The sequence below is a fragment of the Saccopteryx bilineata genome, chromosome 1 (genome assembly GCF_036850765.1).
Source record: "Saccopteryx bilineata isolate mSacBil1 chromosome 1, mSacBil1_pri_phased_curated, whole genome shotgun sequence".
NCBI lineage: Eukaryota > Metazoa > Chordata > Mammalia > Chiroptera > Emballonuridae > Saccopteryx > Saccopteryx bilineata.
Window position 1 is genome coordinate 205,177,227 of NC_089490.1, and position 24,083 is coordinate 205,201,309.

A 24,083-nucleotide genomic window follows, 5' to 3' on the forward strand; every position below is an offset into this window, starting at 1 on the left:
CGAGCGTCTCTGGGAGGTGTGCAGCTGCGGGATGACCTGGCAGGAAGGAGGGCTCTTCACATCTTGTATTCGGGACCTGACAGGCTTTCACAGGAAGCTGGGAGGGTGAATGATCGCTCTCAGTGCAGGGTGGGTTTCCAAGGGGCCACGTGGAGGTCCACGTCATTTACAGCCACTTGGCTCAGAGCGTCTGTCTCTTTTTATAGCTATCCTGCCTCTCCCTTAATTTCTCTGGCTACCCATTCCAATCCGCACGGTCAGCCCTTCTATCACAAGACGGTACTGGATGATCAGTGAATGTGTTTGTGAGGTTTACGTAACGGGCGGCCATTCCTTTAGCTGCTGAGCAATTGCTTGCATGCTGGAGAGCGTCTCCCACTCTCCGACCACACCCCCCTCCTCAACACTGCACCCTGTGCCTAGGCTGGGATTGGGGGGTGGGGCTACCATCCTAATGCTCTGTCTGGTAAAGAGCACAGAAGTCACAGCAGCTTTGAAGCCAGAGACGGGCGCACATGAGGGCAAGGCTTGCCGATGGGCGCATGACGGTACTGTGGACTTGGTGAGAAGGACGCAGGATAAAGGTGGGAAGGAAGAGCTCGGAAGAAAACCACGTGTGGTCTCATGGTTAGAGGGGCTTCGCTAGTACCGCCAGCCAGGCTCAGGCCAGACAGGCAGACGGGTCGGTGGCAAGTCTTCGGGACCTCACCGCGAGGCGCGCAGACAGTGAGATCCAGGCTGGCCGGCGGCGATGAGTCAGCGGAGGCAGCCGGAGGATTTACAGTCGAGTCCCAGGTAGGGCTGCCCACCGGATGGGGCGGGGTCCGCCGCGGACAGTGGCGTGTCATCAGGGGTCTCGTCATGGATTTCAGCGGTGATTCTCATGAGGGTCATGGGACACAGAGGGGATGTGTGTGGGGGAAGACGTGGCTTTCATCGTTGCCAGCTGGTTCAGAGCGAAAAGAAACGACATGTCATAGGTGGCAGGCGAGAGGGAAGTCAGAGAGAGGAACCCTCACAAAGCCCACGGAAGATGAACTTAGGGTACCTGCCTGTCTGGGTGAGCGACCGGGGAGAGAATTCTTTCAAGGCTCAGGGAGTCAAGAGGAAGTCCAAAACTAGAATGACACCAGGCCAAACGCTTTGTGGAGGGCGGCCACTGCAAGTCCTCTTGAGTGGGAGCTGCTGGTGGGGCCCGAGTTCAGCACAGAACCCACGGCCAGTAGGTAGATATGTGTGAGTCTGCAGCCTGCTGTCACAGTAGTCCATGTCCTCTCCCTGGGAGTGTTGTGCTGGGCAGCCCCGGCCATTCCTTGGCACAAGGGTGCTTGGTGCACCATCCAGCCAGCTGGTTAGAATGACCAATCCAGGTTTCCACTTTGAACAAAATGGCATGTTGCTGCCTACATGGTTCATGTGTTCTGATTTCTCTTGCAAATGCGAGTTGGGACCATTTGCACAACATCAGAGCAGAGCTTCCTGAGCAGACGGATGCTTTTTATAATTTCAAAGCTTGAGCTCCTTTTCTCTTTCCCTGGGGAGCTGGAAACTGATAGGTTTTTTTTTTTTTTTTAATATCAAGTTAGCTGTAGCATATGGCAGAGAGCTCCATGAGACTGCCTCCAGACTTTGTGTTTACCGGCTCCCAGCCTCCACAGGAGACGAAGTGGGGCTCCTGATGCACCGCTGTAGGGGCCCCCCGCGGAGAACAGCCCGGAGAGCTTTCATTAATTTTGTCACCTTGTTCGCCGGGAGGAAAGGGTGTCACCTTCATTTCTGGGGCTGAGATTCACCGAGTCTTCCGTCTGTGGAGAGAAGCCACAGACGTCGTGCTGACAGAAAGCACAGCACTCTGTGCAAACCACATCGCAGGGGACGCTTCCCTGGGTGCCTTGGTTCCCTTTCTAAGGCGTCCTAGCGACACTTCCCGGCATCCATAACCGAGGAGGCTGAGCAATCTGTTCTTCAGCTTTTAGTTAGATGGATGCCATCTATTCCGAGGGGCCTCCGTGTCACGGTCACCATGTGTTTGTAAGTCTTCTGCTGGATCCTTACAACGGAAGTTGGTTGGCATGACAAAACCAACCAGCACAGCCTGACCAGGCGCATATGAGAAAGCGATCAATGAACAACTAAGGTGCCACAATTATGAGTTGATGCTTCTTATCTGTCTCCTTTCCTGTATGTCTGTCCCTCTCTCTAAAACAAATAAATAAACAAACAAACAAAAACAACAAAGAAAAACCAACCAACGCACACCTCGCCTCCGCAGGCCCTTGGAGGAGAGAGCAGGACGACCCTGTGCACAACATCTGCCAGGTCTCACATTCCTCCTTCAGCACAGACCAGGGAAATCAGGCACTGAACCGCGTAACTGGCTCCGCCTGGCGCAGCACTGAGATCTCGCATGGACGCCTCCTGAGAGAAGGGACCATCGAGGTGGGTGGGTAGAGCCAGGCTCAATTCTTTTTCCACCGGGTGTCCCCGGTTGAACTCATTGTCAGGCATGTTCTAAATGTAGTGGTGTGGTGGTGATCGTCAACACTTATGTTTCGGTAGAGGGTTTTCTGTTAACCCAAGGTTTTCCAGGATTCACAAACGAAGGAAGAAACACCCCCCCTCCCCATTAGGAAAGAAAAAAGAAGTTCCCTTTAAGATAAATTTTATAGATAAGCAGCCATACCCTCTAGACATGTATATTGTAATGTCCAAAAAAAACAAAACAAAAAACAAACAATAAAAAAACTGCAACGTGGATTGGGTTCATTCCTGTGTCTACAGGCTACTTTCTCATGTAAGTTCTGTTATTGTCCTTCCTCGCAACCCACTCACGCTACCCCTCCCCCCAGGTTAAGACACTCCTGCTGGTCACACCCATGTGTGTGGTTTTCCTAAGTGGAGAGGTACAGCTGAGATGTAGCCCTCTGGGATTGGGTGGGAAGGTCGGGAGAGGAAGGTGGGCAGATGCCGGATCCAGTGGATACACGCAGAGACAGGACTGGTAAACGTGGGCGGGGGGGGGGGTGCTGACAGCTCGGCAAGGCGCTGGCCTGTGCCCCAACCCCCCACCGTGCACCCAGGGTGCAGACCACCCGGCAGGTGCAGCTATCTGGGACTCAGGAGAACAGCAAGCTCAGCCTGGTGGCGGGAGGTGCAGCGTTCCGCAGGAATCAGCCGTTCGTTCATGGCTCCATTCCTATTGCCTGGGTCTGCTGACTATGCGTGTCCGCAGAGGCACAGGACATTCTGTCACCAGGAGCAAGAACTGGAATAGGAAGGCGACAGGGCTTTCTTCCCGCGCCGTGGGAGATAACACGACTCCCGCAAGAGGAACCACTGTGTCGTGTCTGCTCGGGGCTCTTCACTGGTCACCATAGGTAAGTGTCACTTGTGCCTTCCCCGAGAGCAGTAGCGTAGCGAGGAGGGAACAAGGGGGTCCATCATGCCCAGGGCTCCTCTCGCAGAGGGGTGCTGAATGGTCTCCAAGACAGACAAAAAAAGTGTCGTAGAAGGGGAGGGGGCGCCAATAAAGTGTCGTGTGCCAGGGGCCAGTTCTGTTCGCTATGCTACTGCCCAAGAGAGACGGAACTGGAAACTCACGTGACAACAAACAGTTAGCCCTTGAGGGTCCCTTTTGTATCAGTCCGTGTGTCCTAGACCCACGGGGTGCTAGTTATGGAGGCGCGGGGGCAGCCATGGTCAAGGAATAGTTTTTGGTAGCCTGACAAGTCTTCATTCTCGGTCTCCCCTCCCTGTTATTTTCCATACGGGTCCATGGAGGATGCCGACTCCTCTACTTTGGGGAGTCTGTGGGGTGCTGCTCACAGCACTGTGAAGGGAGCGGCGTATCTGTGTGGGAGTACTGCACGTTTGTATAGACGCTGAGTGCGTGCGTGCCCAGAGCTGACAGTGCTGCTGGGAAAATGGGGTGACTCTGTTCCCTGGCGTCTCCAGCAGGGTGACGCTCAGCACCCCCCTGAGTCAGTCAACAAACACTCGAGGGTCTGCCTCTGAGCCGCCGGGCTCCACAGCCTGACTCAGGACCTTGTCAGAGAGTGCCCACTTCTCCAGGGCAGGACCAGAGGAGCCAAGCCCAGGACACTGACCAATAACACCAGGATGCCCTCTTCATTTAAAATGAAAAAAATGACTGCCTTTTTTTTTAAAAAAAGTATTATTCCTTGTTTTTTTTTATTTTTTATTTTGTGAGACTTGTAAAATTAAGGTCAAGAGAATGGTCTTTCAGACTTTGGTCTCTTTTCCAACTTTTATGCCAATAGAATAGTCTTCCGCATTTGAAACATTACTTCTTTTTTCATCTCAATGACTGCTACTGCACACATCCCCGGCAGCTACACACAGCTGCGCTTTTTCTGCATTAGTGCTTTTCAGAGGGAAATACAGTCCTTCCTTTTCCTCGACACCTTACTTCAGTTAGCCTAACTCTCTGTGCCACCGTGATGTCACCTGGCTCCAGCAGACATGTGTGTGGAGGGTCATTGTGGGGGTGGCGTGCAGTGTCAGGAAGGGAGGTGGACGGTGGCCCAGCAGACAGGCAGGGCTGCCCCGGCCTGCGACCCCAGGATTCGAGGTCTAACGTGAACATACCAGCAATGAACACATGGCTCATCAGTTCCTCTTCCATCTGGCTTATACTTTTACTTTGAATAGAATAAAAAAAGGATAATATAACAGAGGTAAAGGTCACCTAAGTGGGAAAATGGCCTCTAGCGGGACCAGGAGAGACTGATAGGTGAAAATCTCACTCCCTCACTCCATAAGAGCGAGGCTCTGGGCTTTGGTCACTTTCCAGTGCAGAGGAGGGTCGTCTGAACACTTCCCTGGCCCTCCCATGAACTCCTCACGTCATCACGGCTGTGGAAAGAGTGGCCCCCATTTCTAGGGGGCTCCCCTTGAGTTTTTACTACTGTGTTAGAGCCGGGACGTCAGACTACTCCGGATGGAAACGGCCAACTCCCCCGCCCTCTGTGTGGGGTTCGTGCTCTCCTGCCCTTCTGCCCCTCGAAACTTGTTTGGGGACTCCCCCGTGGTACTTACGGGGTTGAGGACCACGGTGAAGAACAGCTCGCCTCCCTGGATGCTCTTGTCCAGCTCCTGGGGGCCCCCGGGGTACTCCTTGTAGAAAATCGTGTGAGTGAAGAGCCCACAGGTCTGTCTCGGGAGAACCTGGGGGAAGAAAGAACCGTGAGGAAAACGTCCCTTCGACCCAGTTGCCTATGGGGACCCAGCCTTTTTTCTTCTCACGGAACATGGTGCACAGCTGGGGGGTGATGGTCCAGCTCATAACAAAGGCCCAGAAAACCCCGCTCCCTGTGGGAAGACGGGATGACATCTGACCACCACAGGAAGCTGAAGAATGCCCTTTAAAACCGGGAAACACTGTGCATCAGTTCAGATGCTCATCTACTTTAAATCTCCTGGTCAGTCCTTCTGTTATGAAGCCTCCTGTGTTTCGGCAACTTAAGAGGTAAAACAACGATGAAGAAAAATGAGGCTTAAACTCTCAGGGCGTCTGTGCTGCTTTGTGTTCCGAGCAGGAAAACTAGGCTGATCCTTTCTGCAAATTCTATGGGGCCAGCCCTGCTTGGGTAGCTTGGTGGGTTGGAGCATTGTCCAGAAGCGCAGAGGTTGCTGGTTCGATCCCGGGTCAGGGCACGTACAGGATCAGATAGATGTTCCTGTCTCTCTCTCTCTCTCTCTCTCTCTCTCTCCCCCCCTCTCCCTTCCTCTCTCTCTCTGGAATCAATACAATAAACATTTTTAAAAAATTCTATGGAGTCAGTTATTATCTGACTGTGATTCTTTGGGAATGGCATTTTGAATTAAAGCAAACATTTGAGACACAAATCTCAGTGTCAGCTACAGCTGGAAGGGCCCCCCCGCAGGCTATGGCAACACCCCCAGATTCCAAGTCAGAGGCCCACCAGCCCCCAGAGTAAGAAAGAGTATATATACACTGGGTCCTTATGTAGTTTAGTAAAGGCTCGCCAACAAAATGACAGGAGGTCACTGAGTAAAAATATCTTCTTCCTCTGTTCACCAGAGTCATGATTTCTTTCAATGATACACATCTGGCATGAGGACATTCCCCACCCCCACCCCAAATTCTTTCAGCTCTCCTGGTCAGTATCAGCACAGCCACAATAGCAGTGTGGGGGGAAGCTGTGCGGGGTGGTGCTGGCCCTGGCCGACTCGACGCCCTGACTTCTTCACCGCCTGCATTTGCCACGGTCTTCCTGAGGTAGCGGGAAGCGAACAGGTACACTCTGGTTCTACAGACTCTCATGCGGGCTGCTGGCCATCCCATTCCCTGTCCGGAGCAACTCGGTCGTACCTTCTCTGTCCTGGCTCCTAGTGCACCTTCTGTCCAGTGAGTGCTTTCCTGGGACGCCCTGGGCAGGACGCCCCATACCCCTTGGCCCTCTGCAGACAGACTGCCTCTCCTTCTCTCACTTTAATGTGCGTTCAGATTAACCTTCAATCCGGCTCCCGGGAAGTGTCCTCAGGACACGTAATTCTCAGCTCAGTCAGCGGGTCATCTATGAGGCTGGGTAAAATCAGAACTTCACACAGTTTATTTAAAAAACATGGCACCTTGGTAAAGGTGATGTCCTTAGAGGCTATTTTATCCTGATGGAATCATTGAAAGATGTTCAGTTTGACAGCTGAGGATCAGCTCTGATAATGTCTACGTTTAGAAGGATGACCCATTCTCATAACTCATTAATTCCAGGGCCAAAAAGAGAACTAAGGGAAAAAGAGCCCCAGCTGGATGAGAGACAGTCCCTAACAATTCACAGAAACGCTGTCTCTGGCAGGTAAATCCTCGCACAGTGTGTGTTCATTATTGAACACTTACTCTGAACGCCATGCAAGTCCCCCGCTTGCTCTCCATTTTAAAAAGGTGTGATTCTGAATCACTTTTAGGATTTGGTCTGAAATAGAGAGAGAGACAGAGAGAGAAAGAGAGCTGTCTTTGGGGCTGGATTGCCTGGTTGATTCCATGCAAAACGGAGAGAAAAGAGTAAAGAAGTTTGAGTTTTGTCTATTTCTGAAGTTATTTGAAGTCAAACACAGGGGTGGGAAAGTTCTAGGCTTTCCACAGCCACTCCTGGGAGAGCCAGAGGGGCTGACAGCATAAGTCACCATGAGCCTGGGGCAGTCAGCGGACCAGGAGGTGACGGGTGGGACAGCGAACAAGAGGTTCCGCCACCTCTGTCTGACTGCGTCACCAGCTGCCCGCTGGATCCTCCCCCAGGAGCAGTCACCGGGAGCCCTCACACAGAGTTTCCCAGGATTGCTGCTTACGTGGGGCCTCAGGACAGGACTTGTTAGAGCCTTTACTACCCTGCTGGACTGGTGCCCTTGCGGCACACGCGAACTGTGCTTCAGGAGATATGGGAAGTGGACCTCCCTCGTGCAACTGGGACCCAGGAGGGCCCAGTCCCTCAACTCTCTCTGGCCACCAGCTGACAGCTCGGGGTCCAGGGAGTCCACTTCCAGTAAAGAGGAGGGCAGACTGGGATCAGATGTGGCCACCGTGTCCCCGTCTGGCATTCACAGCAGTGTCTATGTAGTGAAAAGTCAAGGTGAGAGGTGACCTGAGTTAAAGGTCGTTCATTATGCATTCTATAATTTCTCAGACATTGGGAAGCTGTCAGATACAATTCCTTCTAAAAGGCAGACACCTGTTCAGACAGTGTGGCAGGGAGCGACGCGGCCTCACCGTGGATGCTCCGCACGGTGACCCTCTCGAGCCCGCAAGTCCAAGCCAGGGGCCATGCTAACTTCTCCAGCACACTGGAGCTTTTGATTTGGGGAAAACGTGAAGGTTTCATTACACACTTTGGAAAGTCTCACAGCGTGTTAGGGGATGAGGTATCCTGACAATGTCTGCTGGTGGCCAGTGTACAAAGCAGAACAAACAGCACACAACAGAGGAGCTCTGGAAGGAACTGGACCGTGGACCTCAATGTTTTCATTCCTCCTGCCTCTCACCTGTACTCGGTGCTACGATCTGTGAGGGGTCACATGGGACGGGACCCACGGCCCGGAGCTGTTGGGCCGGCCTTTTGTCTGAAGGCCGAAAGTGAAGAATGCTGTCCGGCACATGATGGAGGAGCACGGTTCACGTGCAGGGCCGGTGTGGGGTTAGGCTGCTAACTTGCTGCAGGGGGGGGGGGTGCGCTGGCCTCTACCCCTCATCTACAGGGGACAGGGAATGTGTCCTCCCTGTCAGAACAGCAGTGGTGTGGGTGCAAAAGCAGTTGTGAGCTACACTCGGAGGAGGAAAAGCAGGTGGCTTTAAGGAAGCCCCCTTTGCCAAGCCATGACAGATATACTTCCTGCAGCCCGGGGCTGCTCCTCACAGTCTGCCCTCCCTGGGTTCTTTCCTCCAGAGCAGCTGGGCATGGGTGGGGAGGCATTGGTTGTGCCCGACGCCTGCCAGGGCACACTCACCATGATGTTCCTGTGGATGAAGCCCTTCCGGTGTCTGGCCGGTTTCAGATGTGGGTACTCCTCGGTGCTGGTGGTCCTGATGCCCCACACCTTCCCCCAGGCCCCGTACAGCTGTCTGTGCACAGGGTAGACGCCTGAGTGGTGCGGGGCCACTGCGTAGGCCCCGTCTGTGGGGATGCCGTGCTCCTGAGACCAAGCAGACGCGGTTAGGATGCGGGAGGATGGCCTCGACTCTCGCTTTCCCCAGGACGCTCGTATGCACGCTGCTCATAAAAGCTAGGGGGTCAGGGGCTGTGCAGACACCCCAGTGCTGTCAGCCTTTGGTCTGGTGCATTTTCACCAAGGAAATCAAAGTTGGTTTTGCATCTCATTTGCATAACCGAACAACTTTCTTTGACTTGTCATTTGCTTTTCTGATGTTCTTGTTTAATAAAAAATAAAATCAATCACATGCTTCTTTTTTGTATTGCTTCATATTAATTTTGAAATATTCCCTAATTTTTGTATTACAGTGCATTGGCTAAAATCCACTGTGATGTGTTTGGTAAAACAAAGTGATAAACACGTCAGGGCCTCTGAACTCCCATCAAGCCCAGTAGCGTCTGCCTGTCGGCTGCTGACGCGTGCGCACATGAGAGGTGGTGGGATGGACCAGCGGTCAATGAGGAACATGCGAGGGCCTGTCACAGCCTCCTGGTCACCTCTGCTCACAGTTCTAGTAAGTTCACTGATAGACACTTGGGACAGCCACACTCAACCCTCCCCACACAAGAAAGCCAGCATTTGTCAGAGGGACAGAACGCATCCCGACATCACTAGACCTGTTACGTTGCCCGGCACCCAGTTTCTACCAAGTTGGCCGCATTCCCACTGGTCCCGCAGCACGCAAGCCAGTGACAGACAATGCCCCCTGCTGCCTCAGTGACATTTTATAGAGCAGTTTCCTGGGAAGGCCAAGCCCTGGTTGCGGTGCAAGTAGATGGTACTAAGGAGCCAAATTGTCTGGAAACTCGGTGCATTTGAGGTCAACCTTTTGTATCTAAAATGAGTCTAGTTAAAAAGAAAAAAAGCTCCAAATTACACACACAGCTTTCTGCGACTCAGTGGGTCCTGTAAATTCCCAAAGTAAATCTGTGACATCTGGGTTTTTTTGAGGGAACTCAGACACCTTCGAGTAAGAGTGAGTGTTCTTCCTCTGAGACAGTTTGTGAATTGTCTCTTTGGCCTAAAAGACAAAACGTGGCTTTTCTAACAGGGGCCCCCACGGACTTCAGTGATCAGCGGGCACTTTCCCACCTGAGTGACGGTTTGTGTTTCTGTGTGTATGTGCCAGTTGTGTCACTGTCTTCCAAAGTCCCACCTGTACAGCTCACGGCTCCCTGTGGGCGAGCCGTGGCTGTTCCTCGCGTCAAAGAGCTGTTTCACATACAGGACAGCTGTGGTGGGCGGCCGGATGCCCCACACTGTGCCATGGGGCTGCTGGGGGCTGCGGGGAAGGTGGGAGAGGCCGGCTAGCTTTGTGTCACCACCCACGTCACAGTGGGGAGAAGGTCATGCAGGGTGCACGTGGGCTCAGACGGAAAACAGGTCGCCTACGCTTTGTCCTTGCCTAGGTCTCCGTCAAGTTCTGTCCCAGGGCCACCTGCTGCAGGTCTCGTCCATCGTGTCCATCAGAGACACGACTGTTCCCACGTGTCCCCACAGCACCCTGTACACATAGCCACCCACTTGCCTGTACTGCAGTGGTCATCATTTAAACTCAGTGCAGCCAGCTGCAGGGGGTGGAAGGGACGGGGCAGCCACGTGCCTGGTGAGGGACTGCTGGTGTCAGTGGTGCAGGGACCATCCACCTGTCTGAGGCAGGAGGCTCGGAAGTTTCCTCTCTTCGTTTTATTTGCATTTTTGCGGGAATTACCATGTTGATGTCATTATTATTACCCCATTTTTAATGTCACTAAAAACTGCACTGAAGGGGCTCGTTGCTTTTTTTTCTTTTCTTACTGGTTTAAAAAAGAAAACACGTCAAACTAAAGCATTTTTTTTTTTCCCAACTGAAACCCGTCCTTTCTGTTAGAGAAGGTCGGTGGCGTTTTCATGGAAATCAGTTTAAGAGTCGAGGTGCGGGGGTAACAGACCAAATGAAAGAAAATGAATTTCAATCACAGAAATTTAAACCAACAAACAAAAAAACAAATGGGCAATTCTGGGTTACTCAGTCTTTTTTTAAGGGATCAGGAAGAAGGAAGGGTGACATTCACAGGGACAGGCACCACGTGATCAAATTTAAACACCCACTCGTTTGTGAAACGTTACACTGGCAGGAAGCTCAAGGTAGTTTGAATGCTCGCCGAATGGGGAGGTCCCTCATAGTGGAGATGGTTCCTTTATTCTGGAATATTCCAGAGTACTTGAGAATCAATGTCAATACATTTTTTTTCTTCTTTCTAGCTTTTAACACTAAAGAAGTAAGGGGTGTTTCAGCCTCACCTTTCACTGGCATTCTGGTGCAGTGTGCCCCGGGGTTGGGGGTCAGGGGCGGGGGCACAACTCCACCTGCGGAGTGAGAACCAGGCCAGTCAGGACGTAGCTGTCGGCGAGGGAAGGAAGGCTTGCAAACCGAGTGCTGACCTTGTCAGCAGTCCAAGGACGATCCTATGATAAAAGATGCCCCCTCTGGGATGCTTTGAAATGAAAGTTCTTGAAAGAAATAATTACCCTACGTCTAGGAATCCGACTTTTTTTTTTCTCTGCACATTGTCACTAAGGTTCAGCGTTAAAATTCTGTGTTTCTTTGACATGACCTTTGTGCTTGGAGAAGTGTTGGTTAGATTCGGATGCTTGACGTCAACGTGCGAGTATTAATCCACGCTCCAATCGAAAGCGCATGTGTCTAATTTGCCTACCACATGCATTCATTCCGGACAAAGTGACTGATCATGGGTAGGAAGCAGGAGGGAAGAATATCCTTGGGGAACCATACATTTTGATCAGGCCCTTCTCCTGGACGGCACGTATTACCCTCTGGACTCTACCCCACGCTGACTGCTGAGCTAGCAGAGATCGTAAGTGGAAATCGGTTTAGCCACCTGTGTCAGGAGATTCCAGGAGCAAAGGGTAAGCTAATCCTGAAAAGGGGGTCAAAGAAGTGATGTCTAGACAAGTCTCAACCTTCATCTTCACTCGCGACCTCTCAGAATCATTTGGGGGACAGTGACAGGTCTTCTCCTAGTCTTGTGTATAATTATATAACTTATCTCAAGTGACTCCCCGCTTTGCAGAGACTGCTGCTCCCTCTCTCCGCGTTCTCCTCAGAATACGCTGCGCATCGTCACGTCTGTGTCCAGTGTCTCGTCAGCAGACACACAGTGACAGGGCGCGCGTCTGTAAGGACAGTCAAAAGACTGATGGGAACATGAGTGCCTCTTTTCACAGGCCAGGCGGGTGTGGTTTTGTTTTGTTTTGAATTGCTACAGTTTCTTCAAGTAAACACATGAAGGAGTTTGTAGAAGTGTATATATATATATATATATATATATATATATATATAGAGAGAGAGAGAGAGAGAGAGAGAGAGAGGGAGAGAGAGAGAGAGTATATATATAGTGAAGTTTGAAGTTTTTATGTTGTAGCAAAACAGTTGAAAACAAAGTTATCTGAAGACACAAGGGAGTAACTGGAGATCCAGTCTCCGAGTCGGAAGTGATGTGTTTTATAATGGACATGCTGGTGCCCTTCAGAGGTAATAAAGCTTTAGAAAAAAAGTCAGGGACAAGCTCAAATTCCCAAATGACTTGCAAACAAACACATTGAATCCTTCTGAAAATAGACAAGGGTGATTATAGACAAAGCCATCTTTCAGTAGGCATAGTATCGCTTCCAGTTGAAGTTTACTACTCCTGAAAGAATAGAAGAGTTGATATTGATTTCTGTTTTGTTATAACGATTGCACGTCCTCTGGTATTTATAGTACTGCCTGGACAAGTTAATGCTTGTGGTGTTGGTTTGCACAAACCCAAGAAATTATGTAAATCATCTAGACCAGGCCTGGCCAACAGTTTTTGCCCCCAGGCCAGATTAGAAAGAAAACTTTTTTCATGGGCCGGATGAAATATTAAAATTAAAAAATGTTAAATATAAAAACAATTCGTTTAAGTAAAGAAAATTTTATTATGTAATTTGTTTATGAATAAATATAAGTAATTTAGTACAACAAATTAACAAAAAAACTAATGTGACGTGTTGAGGCGCTTTGCATCGCCTATTATTTTTTTAATATCTGGCTCTATACTTGTAGTAGCTATTCTTAACACAGCATCCAAATGTAAATCATTCAATCTTGATCTTGTACTTTTATTTAGATTCACTAAAGAAAAAGTTTGGGCCCTGGCCTGTTGGCTCAGTGGTAGAGCGTTGGCCTGGTGTGCAGGAGTCCCGGGTTTGATTCCCGGCCAGGGCACACAGGAGAAGTGCCCATCTGCTTCTCCACCCCTCCCCCTCTCCTTCCTCTCTGTCTCTCTGTTCCCCTTCCGCAGCCAAGGCTCCATTGGAGCAAAGTTGGCCCAGGCGCTGAGGATGGCTCTGTGGCCTCCGCCTCAGGCGCTAGAATGGCTCTGGTTGCAATAGAGCAATGACCCAGATGGGCAGAGCATCGCCCCCTGGTGGGCATGCCGGGTGGATCCCGGTCGGGTGCATGCGGGAATCTATCTGACTGCCTCCCCGTTTCCAACTTCAGAAAAATACAAAAAAAAAAAAAAAAAAAAAAAAAAAAAGAAAAAGTTTGTTCACAAATATAAGTTGAGCTGAAGATTCCTAAATATTCCTTGGTAAGTTTTTTAAAATTTTCATATTTTCCATTATTCAATTGCTTATAAAATTGCACAGATGAGTACAAAAGTTATAAATCTTTAATGGAATTTTTTTAAAAAACAAGTATCGTGAATCCATTTGACCAATTATTGGAAGTTAACCCTAGATTAGTCACACATGGAATTTTTTTCCGTGTATCACTATCTTCTTAAATATCTCAATTTCCAATAATCAAAGACGCTTCTGCTTCTGAGTAGCTGAGATTTTAACTTTCATTGTTGTACAATGGTTAGATATTGTAGTTTATGTATAACGATTTAAAAGTACCACTTATTTCATTTCCACAGTACATCGTGCGGAGAATATTAAAAATTTAATCGCTGGCCACATAAACTCATTATGCGGGCCGCATTCGGCACGCGGGCTTATGTTGGCCATGCCTGATCTAGATGACTATCTAAAAGAAGTACACTTGTAAAAAGTAAGATTTTAACATTCTGAATTTGTTTAATAATGTAATTCTTTAGGGAAGTAGGGAACAGTATCAATGGGATGCCAATTTTCAACTACAGGAACCATGCTGGTTATGTAGGCTTTGGGGTTTGACCAAGGAGAAAATTGGCTAACACAATGAAACAAACACAAATGGTAGAAGACGAATGTGAAGGAGCCTAGGTCTCAGAATGGGTTTATTTTCCAGAAATTGTTCACTGATGTCTGATCAGTAAAGATAAACAAGGAATATTATCCCATGTTCACAATTTGGGGTTGGGGTCATAAAATACTTTAACTAAAGATAGAGAAAAAAGCAGACACACTCCATCTCTCTTCTGCTCTATGTTCTCTGTCAGAGAGAACATTTTTTTCAAAATACTTATGATGACAAAAATAAAATTAGATAAAAAGATGAACTAGATTATATCCTATACATCTATTTCTATTTTGTCAGTTCATTTGATGCCACATATCAGTGAAATCACGTGGTCTTGTCTTTCTCTGTCTGGCTTGTTTCACTCAGCATAATGCTTGCCTGGTCCATCCATGCTGTTGCTGAAGGTGAGATTTCCGTCTTTTTTTCTACAGCTGAGTGGTATTCCTTTGTAAATGTACCCCACCATTTTTTCCACTCATCTATTAATGAGCACTTGGGCTGCTTCCAAATCTTGGCTATTGTAAATAACACTGCAATGAATACAGGGGTGCCTATATTCCTTCGAATTAGTGCTTTAGGTTTCTCTGGAGATATTCGCAGAAGTGGGACGGCTGAATCATGAACAGGAAGGATAAAACCTTACAACCTGGAAGAACTATTTATTTACATTGTCAGCTCACAAAGATGGGGGTGTCCATCACCATTCCGTTCCGTGCTTTATCCGGAGGAGGAAGATCTCTGCTTGGACGTCATTGGGTTGCACTCCATCTTCTGTGACGAGCTTTCTGAATACACAGGTTCAAGTCCCTTCTAAATTCTGAGGCTGGGTGATGATCTTCAGGGGCGAGACACAACGTTTACCAGCCGGTGCACTGCGGCACTGGCCCAACAGCGCTCTGTCCTGCCCGGAGACTGGGAGGAGCCGGAGATGCCGACCTGGGCCCCCCGCAGTTGCCGAGTGGTTGGGAGGTTAGGGACATCCCAGAGCTGGGTCTGAGTGGCATAGGGGAAGGCTGGCACAGGTGACGTGTTTCCTTATGGCAGTGACTGGCATGACCATCCACTGCGTTTAGGTTGGATTAGCCCTTAGTCTTCCACCTCCCCGTCCCCGAGGTCCATTCTTCTCATGAAGTCAGTTACCGAGGTCACCCCACTGGGCATCCTGGTGACAGTTTCTCCTCCACTCTCTGCACTGGGGTTACTCCAGGAGAGGTCCACCCTCCTCTGTGTCCTGACTTGAACTCTGCTTCTGTGAGGACCCCTGGAATGACACGTTGTGTTTCCAGTATCATCAGAAAGACAGAACTTGAACGTGCCCTTTTTTATAAAGTGCTTCAGTGAAATAAACATCATAGAATGTTCATTTCTCCAGCGGGCGACCACACTCATTAAACGGTCATCCCATAGTCCTTAAGCCAGCCAGTCTTTCAGTATATTTTAAATTACATTTTGATACCATCATCTCTATTTCCACACGAGGAAAGCAAATGTGCTCACTGCACTAACACGTTGCATAATTGGCAACAGACATTTCAGCTCATGGAAATGAGCGGGTTCTGCTGACCTTGGAAGGGGGGGGGGCAAAGGGCCCCGTTTGGAAGAATAATGAGGCCGCTATCAGAAAGTACAACCCCAGGTGAGATTTCCTGGGCACAGGACCAGGGGCGTTCATTGTTCCACTGGGACGAATCTTCATGGTGTTGTCTGTAGCAGCCTTAAGGGTCCCTGAAGCTGGCCGGACCATGAGGTCTATGATAAAAATGCCTACTAATTCCCTTATCATTAAAAAAAATTAAATTACTGTAATCTGCCAAAAATTTAGATCCAGCTCTTCGGTTGAGAGTCTGTCTATCTCTATACTGACGATGTTTTTGCAGTGTAAGTGCACGACATTATCTCACTTTTCCAATGGGGTGGGTGGTGTCTGCTCTGTTGTTCAAGGTCAGGAGTTCATGTCACACCTCGTTCTTGCCTCAGAAATGGTACCTTTCAAAACAAAAAGTTCCCTGTTGAAATTTCACGTTCGTCCCCGAACTAGCTCATATTACACAACTAAAAATATCTTCAAATTCACCTCGGAAGCCGCACTTCCTGAAGGCTGTAAACGTCAAATGCAAGTTTGCTTAAAGGATTTGCTTGACCTTCCACAAGAAGCTGTTCTATGGAGCTCTCAAAGCCCAATTAAAGCAGACATCGTGAGGGCAGACGTGGCCACACTGTGCAGAAGGGTAAGGGAGTGCAAGCATTTGTTGGACCTGGAGCGAACAGCAGGTGGTTTGCTGTGGGGGGCGATGGAGAAAGCCTGAGCACAGGGGTCTGACATCATCCAGGTCTTCTGAGGTTGACAGTAGGTAACATCCTGGCACTCAGCCACCCTCGGGGAACAGAGTCCTGCCCATGACCCCCTGTCTAAGCTGAACGCCCCCAGCCCCCGGGCGTGCTCTCAGCCCCTGCACGGGGAAGCCCTCACGTTCCTCTCCTGATTCCGAGCCTCCCAGTCGGTGGAGAGAAGCAGGCCGTCCCAGGGTGGAGATGCAGTGTGGGCCCGGGCATGGCTCCCGCTCCCTCTGTCTGGCGGATCAGCGGCCAGGGGGACGGTGACTTCCGGAAGTGTCCGCGACTGAAGGTCGCCTGGGTGTCTGCACGTGGTCAGTGCGAGTCTGGCACGGGCAAGGTGCCTCAGGCCCAGTCATTCGTCTCCTTCCCCGGCATTCTGGCATCTCTGCCCCCCCCCAACCCGTGGGAAACCTCTGGGGACTCAGGAGCAGCTGCCTCTCACATCCCTCTCTCCTTCTCAGTCCCCCTGTGTCATCACATGACCAGGTGCAGGAGGAGCCTAGGCTTCTAGGGCAACCAGGAGGCAGCCTGTGGGGTCACTGTGGTGCCGTGTTAGAAGACCTGGATTTCTGGTCTTAGTTCTATGAGTGGTGACCTTGGTCATCGTGAGCCTGTTACCATATGTCTCCGATGTCCGTCTCCCCCTCTGCGGCGTGAGAATCCATTCCCTTGCCGTCCAGGGTTGCTGTAAGAATGAACGGAAACGACACAGTACACACAGAATACAGAAGCCCCCAGGCTGCCCTGGTCCATGTTTCCTGAATGCAGAGGGAAGGATTTAAACCATGTTTAGAAAAGCGTGTGGATCTCCCATTAACCAAATGCTACCCCGATACAAAGTAAGCTCTTCCAGTCGGGGGTTTCTGTCCCTCTTCCCGTTACTCCGAACACCTCAGGAGCCGAGGCAGTAGCTGGCAATGGCTGTGTCCTGACACTGGATGTAACTAAGGCAGAAACAGCTGCTGCCGCCTGCTGGGAGCTGCTGTGTGCCTATCACGGGTCCCAGCACCTTCCAGAGAGAGTCTCTCCCATCTGTACGGATGGGCAGGCCCGGGTCCTGGCTCCGTCTTTCTCCAGGTCTGTCCCCTCCTGCCACCCAGGGCAGCCAGTGCTGTCTGGGACTAAACATTCATGACTGCATTCGGTCTTTTCTGAAGGCCCCGTGTGCCCGCTCTCGACTCCCTCGAGGACCACAGTTTGGTTGTCAACCTGCAGCCAGTACCCACGCCTCTAAGAAAAGTCCTCTGCGTGGCACTTGAGTTAGGAGGTTTAGGATGACCAAATTTCAGTATTTGAACTATACATACTTTCCATTCCTGATGCTTTCTGGTCGAGAATTCTAGAAAGGCGTGTATCACTTCTGTGCATGTCTGTCCTTACGGGGCATGTGTTCAAGTATCCACCCTTGCTTTAAAAACACAGCATTGGCACGCAGGGGTAGATACTCCAATGACGCCTCGTAAGGACAGACACGCACAGACGTTCACGGACGTTTCTAGATTTTTTTTTTTTTTTGTATTTTTCTGAAGCTGGAAACGGGGAGAGACAGTCAGACAGACTCCCGCATGCGCCTGACTGGGATCCACCCGGCACGCCCACCAGGGGCGACGCTCTGCCCACCAGGGGGAGATGCTCTGCCCCTCCGGGGCATCACTCTGTTGTGACCAGAGCCACTCTAGCGCCTGGGGCAGAGGCCAAGGAGCCATCCCCAGCGCCCGGGCCATCTTTGCTTCAATGGAGCCTCGGCTGTGGGAGGGGAAGAGAGAGACAGAGAGGAAGGAGAGGGGGAGGTATGGAGAAGCAGATGGGTGCTTCTCCTGTGTGCCCTGTCCAGGAATCGAACCTGGGACTTCTGCACGCCAGGCTGGTGCTCTACCACTGAGCCAACTGGCCAGGGCCCGTTTCTAGAATTTTTGACTATGCATTTTCTTGTCCTGAATCGGAAGCCCTTCCGTGGGAAACTGGGTGTTTCGCTTCCGCCAGGCAAATATCCATCCCTGTCGCACGTGTTTGTGGCGTCTGTGAGAGGGGCTCTTCCATTTCCGCCGCCACCCCGATCCAGTCCCCAGACCGTGAGTGGCTCTGGCCCCTCGGCCTCTCCTTGTGCCAGCCCTGCTGGCTGCCTCAGCCTTGTTCCTGCTCCTGAGTGAGTCTCTGGAATCCTGCTTCCACGGGGACGGTTTCTGGGCTGCTCCTGTGAACAGGTGCATCTCTGTGCGGCGGGCTTTACGTCTGTGCACCCTGGCACCAGGCCCAGGAACATTTCGGCTTGTTGGCAAATCATTTACATGCATATCTGGCCTTCCGGGCGGCAGGAGGCCCTTTGGACAGGGGCCCCGTTTTATGAGCTCTGACCCTGATGTCGCTCAGCAGACTTGTGAGCCTCTCGTGTGACGCCTCTTACACTTGAACCCTCGAGTGTCAGGCGCCGTGACAAGCGCCAACGCAGACAGGGGCCACACAGCACCCCGCAGTCCCAACAACTGCCCAGGATTGCCTGTGTGCCTGGTGCTCCGACGCCCACGGCCTACAGGAGGTCTCGAGAGGAACAGGGGCTGTGCCCACCGCCAGTGCACACGGGCTTGCTGTGACGGTCGAAGGGGGTTACTTACTAAGGCGAACTTCTTGTTGAGAACCATCTGCTCCACCAGGGAGGACTCGTTGTGGAAGAGGTGGGGCTGCATGTGGCTCCACATGTGGGGGAACCACCAGAACTCGTCCACGGACCGGAGCAGCAGGTCATCGCCCTTGTCCTCCTCCTCCGTCCCTGGGGGCAGGGGGTGTTATACAGTTCATTCCAGTTACACCAATGCTCTATGTTCTGTCTGTCTGTCTATCTATCAATCATCTATCTGTTTATCATCTCATCATGCAAACCTATGTACATATTTAGAAGACATCATCTGTAAGGTCTTATCTATTAGACTTTGTACGTGAGTGTCACACCAAAGATTCTGTGACTTGGGGCACAACCAGAGATGGTGACAAAATTCTTCTACAGGTTTTTGAACAGGAGATGTGGATCACTGCACCCTGGGAACACACAACTGTTTCCAGGACGTCAGAGCCGTTCACCTTGAGCAACTTCATACACAGCTTGTCATTTGGAAAGAGAGTGTGTGTGAGGGGATTGTGTGGGGAGCGTTAGATGAGACTGAGGGACAGGTGTTGGGAAGCATGGGACACAGCTCCAGCAGCCGGCTGTTTGACACTGCCGTGACACCACAGCCCCGAGCAAAGTCATTCCCTCACTTCTCTGGGCCTGCCTGAGGTCTAAGAGGAAACTGCTTAGAAATGAGGGAAACTGAGGCACGCCAAGGAGACAGAAGAGGGAATGCAGGAACCGTTACCAGAGAAATGAGAGAAGACAGGAGGAGAGTGAAGAGAGAGGGTGGACGTGTGGGAAGAGGCTGGGAGCGGGCAAGTTCCAGCGAGGCATCCCGGCCGCTCCTTGGTGGCAGTCCTGTGCCCGTGCCTGCCCACCCTCTATAGTCCACGGGAGCTGACCTTCCACCAGGGGACTTCTGTGTCCTGAGGGTCAGCCAACCATTGCTGACACATTACCTTCTGTCAGGCGTCGTGACCTGTTTTCCAAGTGTCATCTGTTTAATTCTCACTACAACCCCAGAGGTGAGGGGCACCTCTAACTCCATCTGACAGACTGGGGTGTTCATACGTGGAGAGGTAAAGTGACCTGCCCCAGGTCACTGAGGATACAGGGACCGGACCCGAATTCTAACCAGATTAAGCAACTCCAAGTTCAGGACCATTCACCATCATTCACTGTAACCAAATGCATTTTAGAAATAATAGCATGAGCCCTGGCTGGTTGGCACAGTGGTAGAGCAGCAGCCCAGCATGTGGAAATCCTGGGATGATTCCTGGCCAAGGCACACAGGAGAAGCTCCTGCATGCTTCTCCACCCTCCCCCTCTCCTTTCTCTCTGTCTCTCTCTCTCTCTTCCCCTCCCACAGCCAAGGCTCCACTGGGTGGGGGTGGGGCATATTCTTGTAGCATTCCCTTGTTCCCTTTTGTGACCTGCGTGCGTGCTGGTCACACGTTGTGTCCCCCTCTCAGGAAGATTTGCCAGTGCACTTACTACTCACGCACTTCTACAAATGCATATTGTAGTTCAACGGAAAGGAAGAGCCCTTAGATGACAGCATGCTGAACAAAGCATCAAGCCATTAACATTTCATCAAGGTTACAAACAACTGCCTGATGGAGCTGGGTGGCAGGAAGAACGTGAGGTGGAGGAAGTACAGAGGGACGGTGGGAAGGTGTGTCTGTGGGGGAGGGCACACGATTTTAGATAGAGCGGTCAGAGGGTCAGGGGGGCCTTGATGGGCAGCAGGTAGCCCCTCCCCTCACCCCCTGCCTTCTTACCTGTGTGGTAGAACTTCCCTGAATATCCCAGGTTGAACGTAAAGTTTGTGATTTGTGCTCGCAGGAGGTTCTGCGTTTCCAGCAGGGCCTGAAATACAGAACGTTTAGAAACATCTCAGGTAGAGAAAGGCATCGAGCTGTCCAAGACCTCCCCCCACACCTCGCGTTCAAAGGATAAACCCACTCTTTTATACATGAGAGAGTTCAGTGATGGAAGGAGGTTTCTTTATCACTTTAAAAGCAGGAGGATACTTTCAAGGTGACAGAAAACACGGGCGCGCAGGCACGTACTCATCCATTCGCCGGCAATAAACCAGCAAACTGCCGGATCGGAACAGGAAGGGAAATGAGATGTGGATTCTGCTGGGATCAAAGGATCTCATTTCTGCTACATCAATCACATCTCCCTTCGCTCTCCAGACGCAGACCGCCCAGCAGTGGGAGGAGGGCTCCCTGCGTGAGCGAAACCAGCCAGGAAACACTGAGAGACAGATTAACTGTCAGATACATCTTTGGTCTTCAGCGCTCAAGACTTCTCCATTTCTCAGTCTGGTCATTTCATTAAAAAGCAGACAAACAAGCATGAGCCTATCCTTCAGACTCAGAACGCTATTCTGTCAGTTGGGACAGTACCATCCTCTGAAGTACTGACAAGGCTCTGGGCAGTGTGGGATATGACTTCTCCCCCTTTTCTTATTGTTATTCACATTTCCCACCTCGAACAGGTGCAATTCTTGTGTCACTTATGTCTTCATAAGGCTAAAATCGTTAAAATAAAAATTTAAAAATGAGCACTGGTTTACAGGCAAAAAGAAGAAAGAAAGAAAGAAAGAAAGAAAGAAAGAAAGAAAGAAAGAAAGAAAGAAAGAAAGAAGATAGATCAGCCTTCCAAATAACTAAGTGCTAAGGGAGGAGATAAGACTATTGGGTATGAAGTTAGACAGCCTGGGATGATCATTTCAATTCCGCCAGGTATTTCTATGGGCTAAGTAGTTACCACTATCCTTTCTGCACTTCTGTATTCCCATCCATAAGATGGAAATCAGAATCATTCTAGGGAGGTCATAGGTTTCTGTAAATAAGAATAATAAAAATATTTATCACACAAAACTCTTTTTTTATTCTTATCCTCCGTCCCGCTCTCTGTCACAAACTCCCCAACCCCCAAGGTGGGTGGGCGGCCACCTCAGGGAGGTGGAAGTGAGTTTGTCAGCTCAGCGGCTGAGAGTTTGCTGGTTTATCGATAAGAACACAGGTCAATGTGTCAGGATCTGACTTAAAACTTACTTTACACAAAAGGCAACGGAGAACTGATACGCTTATTTCCCAGTAAACTTCACAGCAGATCCTAGAGCCAGGACGCACCTCTCCCAATTCCAGATCAGCTGCTCCCTGTAACACACCGAACCCACCCCCCACACCCAGAGCACAGCGGGGCCTACAGCAGGGTCTCCTATGGTCCTCCTATGGCCTTGATGGTCTCGGGTGGCTGAGCTGAGTCCTGGGAGCTGGCCCTGCCATGTTCATGGTCACCCTCTTTTGGGAGGATAAACAGACACACAGGTTTTTATTCAGACTGTCCCATGACGGTGTGACTTGTCTGTGAACACAAGTAATTGCCCCTCTTGGACAAGGACAGGGGACGATTTCTGAATCTCAGATTTAAATTCATCCGACCAATGGTCAGTTCTTGAAATTTAGGTATCTCAGTCTTTTTCTTTTTTTTTAATCAGTACTCTGCTTACAGGTGCATGGCTGAACCATGATAGTGACCAAACCGTGCGATGTGTGGGTCCCCAGGGCACTCGGGGATGGGACACAAGGACTGCCCGTGGATTCCCACACGCTCTGTAGAAGTGGGTGGCTGACCGACGGTGGTGTTGTGTGAGAAGGTTCTGTCCTCACCAGGGCTGGGAAGGGGAACTGGACCAGCTGAGCTGGGAGGAGGTGGGTGGGACTTGCACCTGGTACCCAGGACCCTGGTGTGTTCAGGCTGGGGGGGTTCCGCTGGCTGGGCGGGGTGAGCCCTTCTCTCTGTCCTTACTGGAGCAGTGTCAGCAGGGAACCTGAGGTTTGGCTTTGTCACCAGCTTGGGGACTTGCGGGGGCCATCACTGAGAGGTGAGGCGTGGGGGGCAGCCTGTCTCAGCTGGAATTCCCCGTCTGCCCTGCTCAGCCTCAGGATGTGAGTCAGCTTCCCAAGAGTCACACTCCTCCTCTGTGAAGTAGGGATGATAATAATGACCTGGAAGCTGTTATAAGGATTTAATGAGATCATGAGATCGTGCATTTATGCTCTTGGCACCATGACTGGCACAGGGCATGCTCCCAGTCAGGACTTGGTGTCATTGTTACTGTCCTGTTACTGCTGCTGCTACTGTTACTCCTGCTCTTATGGTTGTTATTGTTAGTGACCTCAGAGGATTCCTATTACCTCCGAACTCTTCTCTTCATTGGTTCAAGTGGAAACAATGAATCTAACTCAACAGACTTGGGATGAGGATTCTAAAAGAGGACACTATATGCAAGAGTGTTTGGTTAGCTTTTCTAAAAATGGCATAACATTTTAGGAGTTGATACTTAATTATCAGCAGTATCGTCTCATTTACTGCTTTGTTCCCCTCATTTTATCTGCTTTCGTTATGCTCCCTTCCCCCTACCCCCTCTTCCCCATGTCCCCCCTCCCCACCTGGGGGGGCATTCCAGCAGGCTCTTCCCGTGTCCTCTCCGTTCTCACCTTTCCCCTTTCCCTCCTCATCCCTTCATTTCATTCTCTTATTGTCGCCCCTTTCGCTGGTTAAAATATGGATCCAAAACTCGTTTTTAAATTGTTTCTTGTGTGTTCAATGCTTTTGCTTAAAACTGGGTATGTTGGCAGTTTCTGCTGTCTTTCTGTAAAGAAAACCCTCGAACTAAACTTGAACTTGGCTTTGTGATTCTTGGTTGCTATTTTAGATTCACATGTATAGTATTTGGTAGGAAAAAGAAAAAAAGAGCCAGACCAACCCAACCAGTTCTTTGTTAGGCCTCAGGAGCCAAACACGGTGAACCAACATTTTCCTCAGCTCAGATGCAGTTCCCTCTGCACTCTAGAACAACTCCAAGCACACGGACGAGGCCCTGAGACTCGTGGCAGACGCTGATGTTGCGTCTGTGTGTGGCGGGGAGAGACTTACCCCTAGATGGTATTTTACAGCCGTACCACAAGCAGCAGTGTCCCTCCTCTTTTAGACCGTCTTTATGACCAGGTTTTGGGGGTGTCTACAAGAACAACGTGGCAGCTCCATCCATCACATCCATGTTCTCTAACCTGCTTCTGCACAAGAAGCCTGGGGCGCCCGGCTGTGTTTTTGGGCCGGGTCCTTCATGCCCAATGCGTCCTCGCCACAATGACTTTAGTCACTGTTAGTCTTTTTGAAACT

General features: G+C 50.4%; 1 protein-coding gene across 5 annotated transcripts in view; it reads right to left on the reverse strand.

Moving 5' to 3' along the window:
- Positions 1 to 24,083, reverse strand: part of LOC136307252 (bifunctional heparan sulfate N-deacetylase/N-sulfotransferase 3) — a 95,893-nt gene that overhangs the window by 42,555 nt on the left and 29,255 nt on the right. For 4 of the 5 annotated variants that reach the window (XM_066233955.1, XM_066233956.1, XM_066233957.1 and 1 more), the window contains exons 3-6: positions 20,663 to 20,750; positions 18,889 to 19,043; positions 8,482 to 8,667; positions 5,059 to 5,187 (exon numbers count right to left, since the gene is read on the reverse strand). In XM_066233955.1, coding sequence (XP_066090052.1) covers positions 5,059 to 5,187; positions 8,482 to 8,667; positions 18,889 to 19,043; positions 20,663 to 20,750 — 558 coding nt within the window. The remainder of the gene's footprint in view (positions 1 to 5,058; positions 5,188 to 8,481; positions 8,668 to 18,888; positions 19,044 to 20,662; positions 20,751 to 24,083) is intronic. The other variant, XM_066233958.1, reaches the window with a different exon arrangement.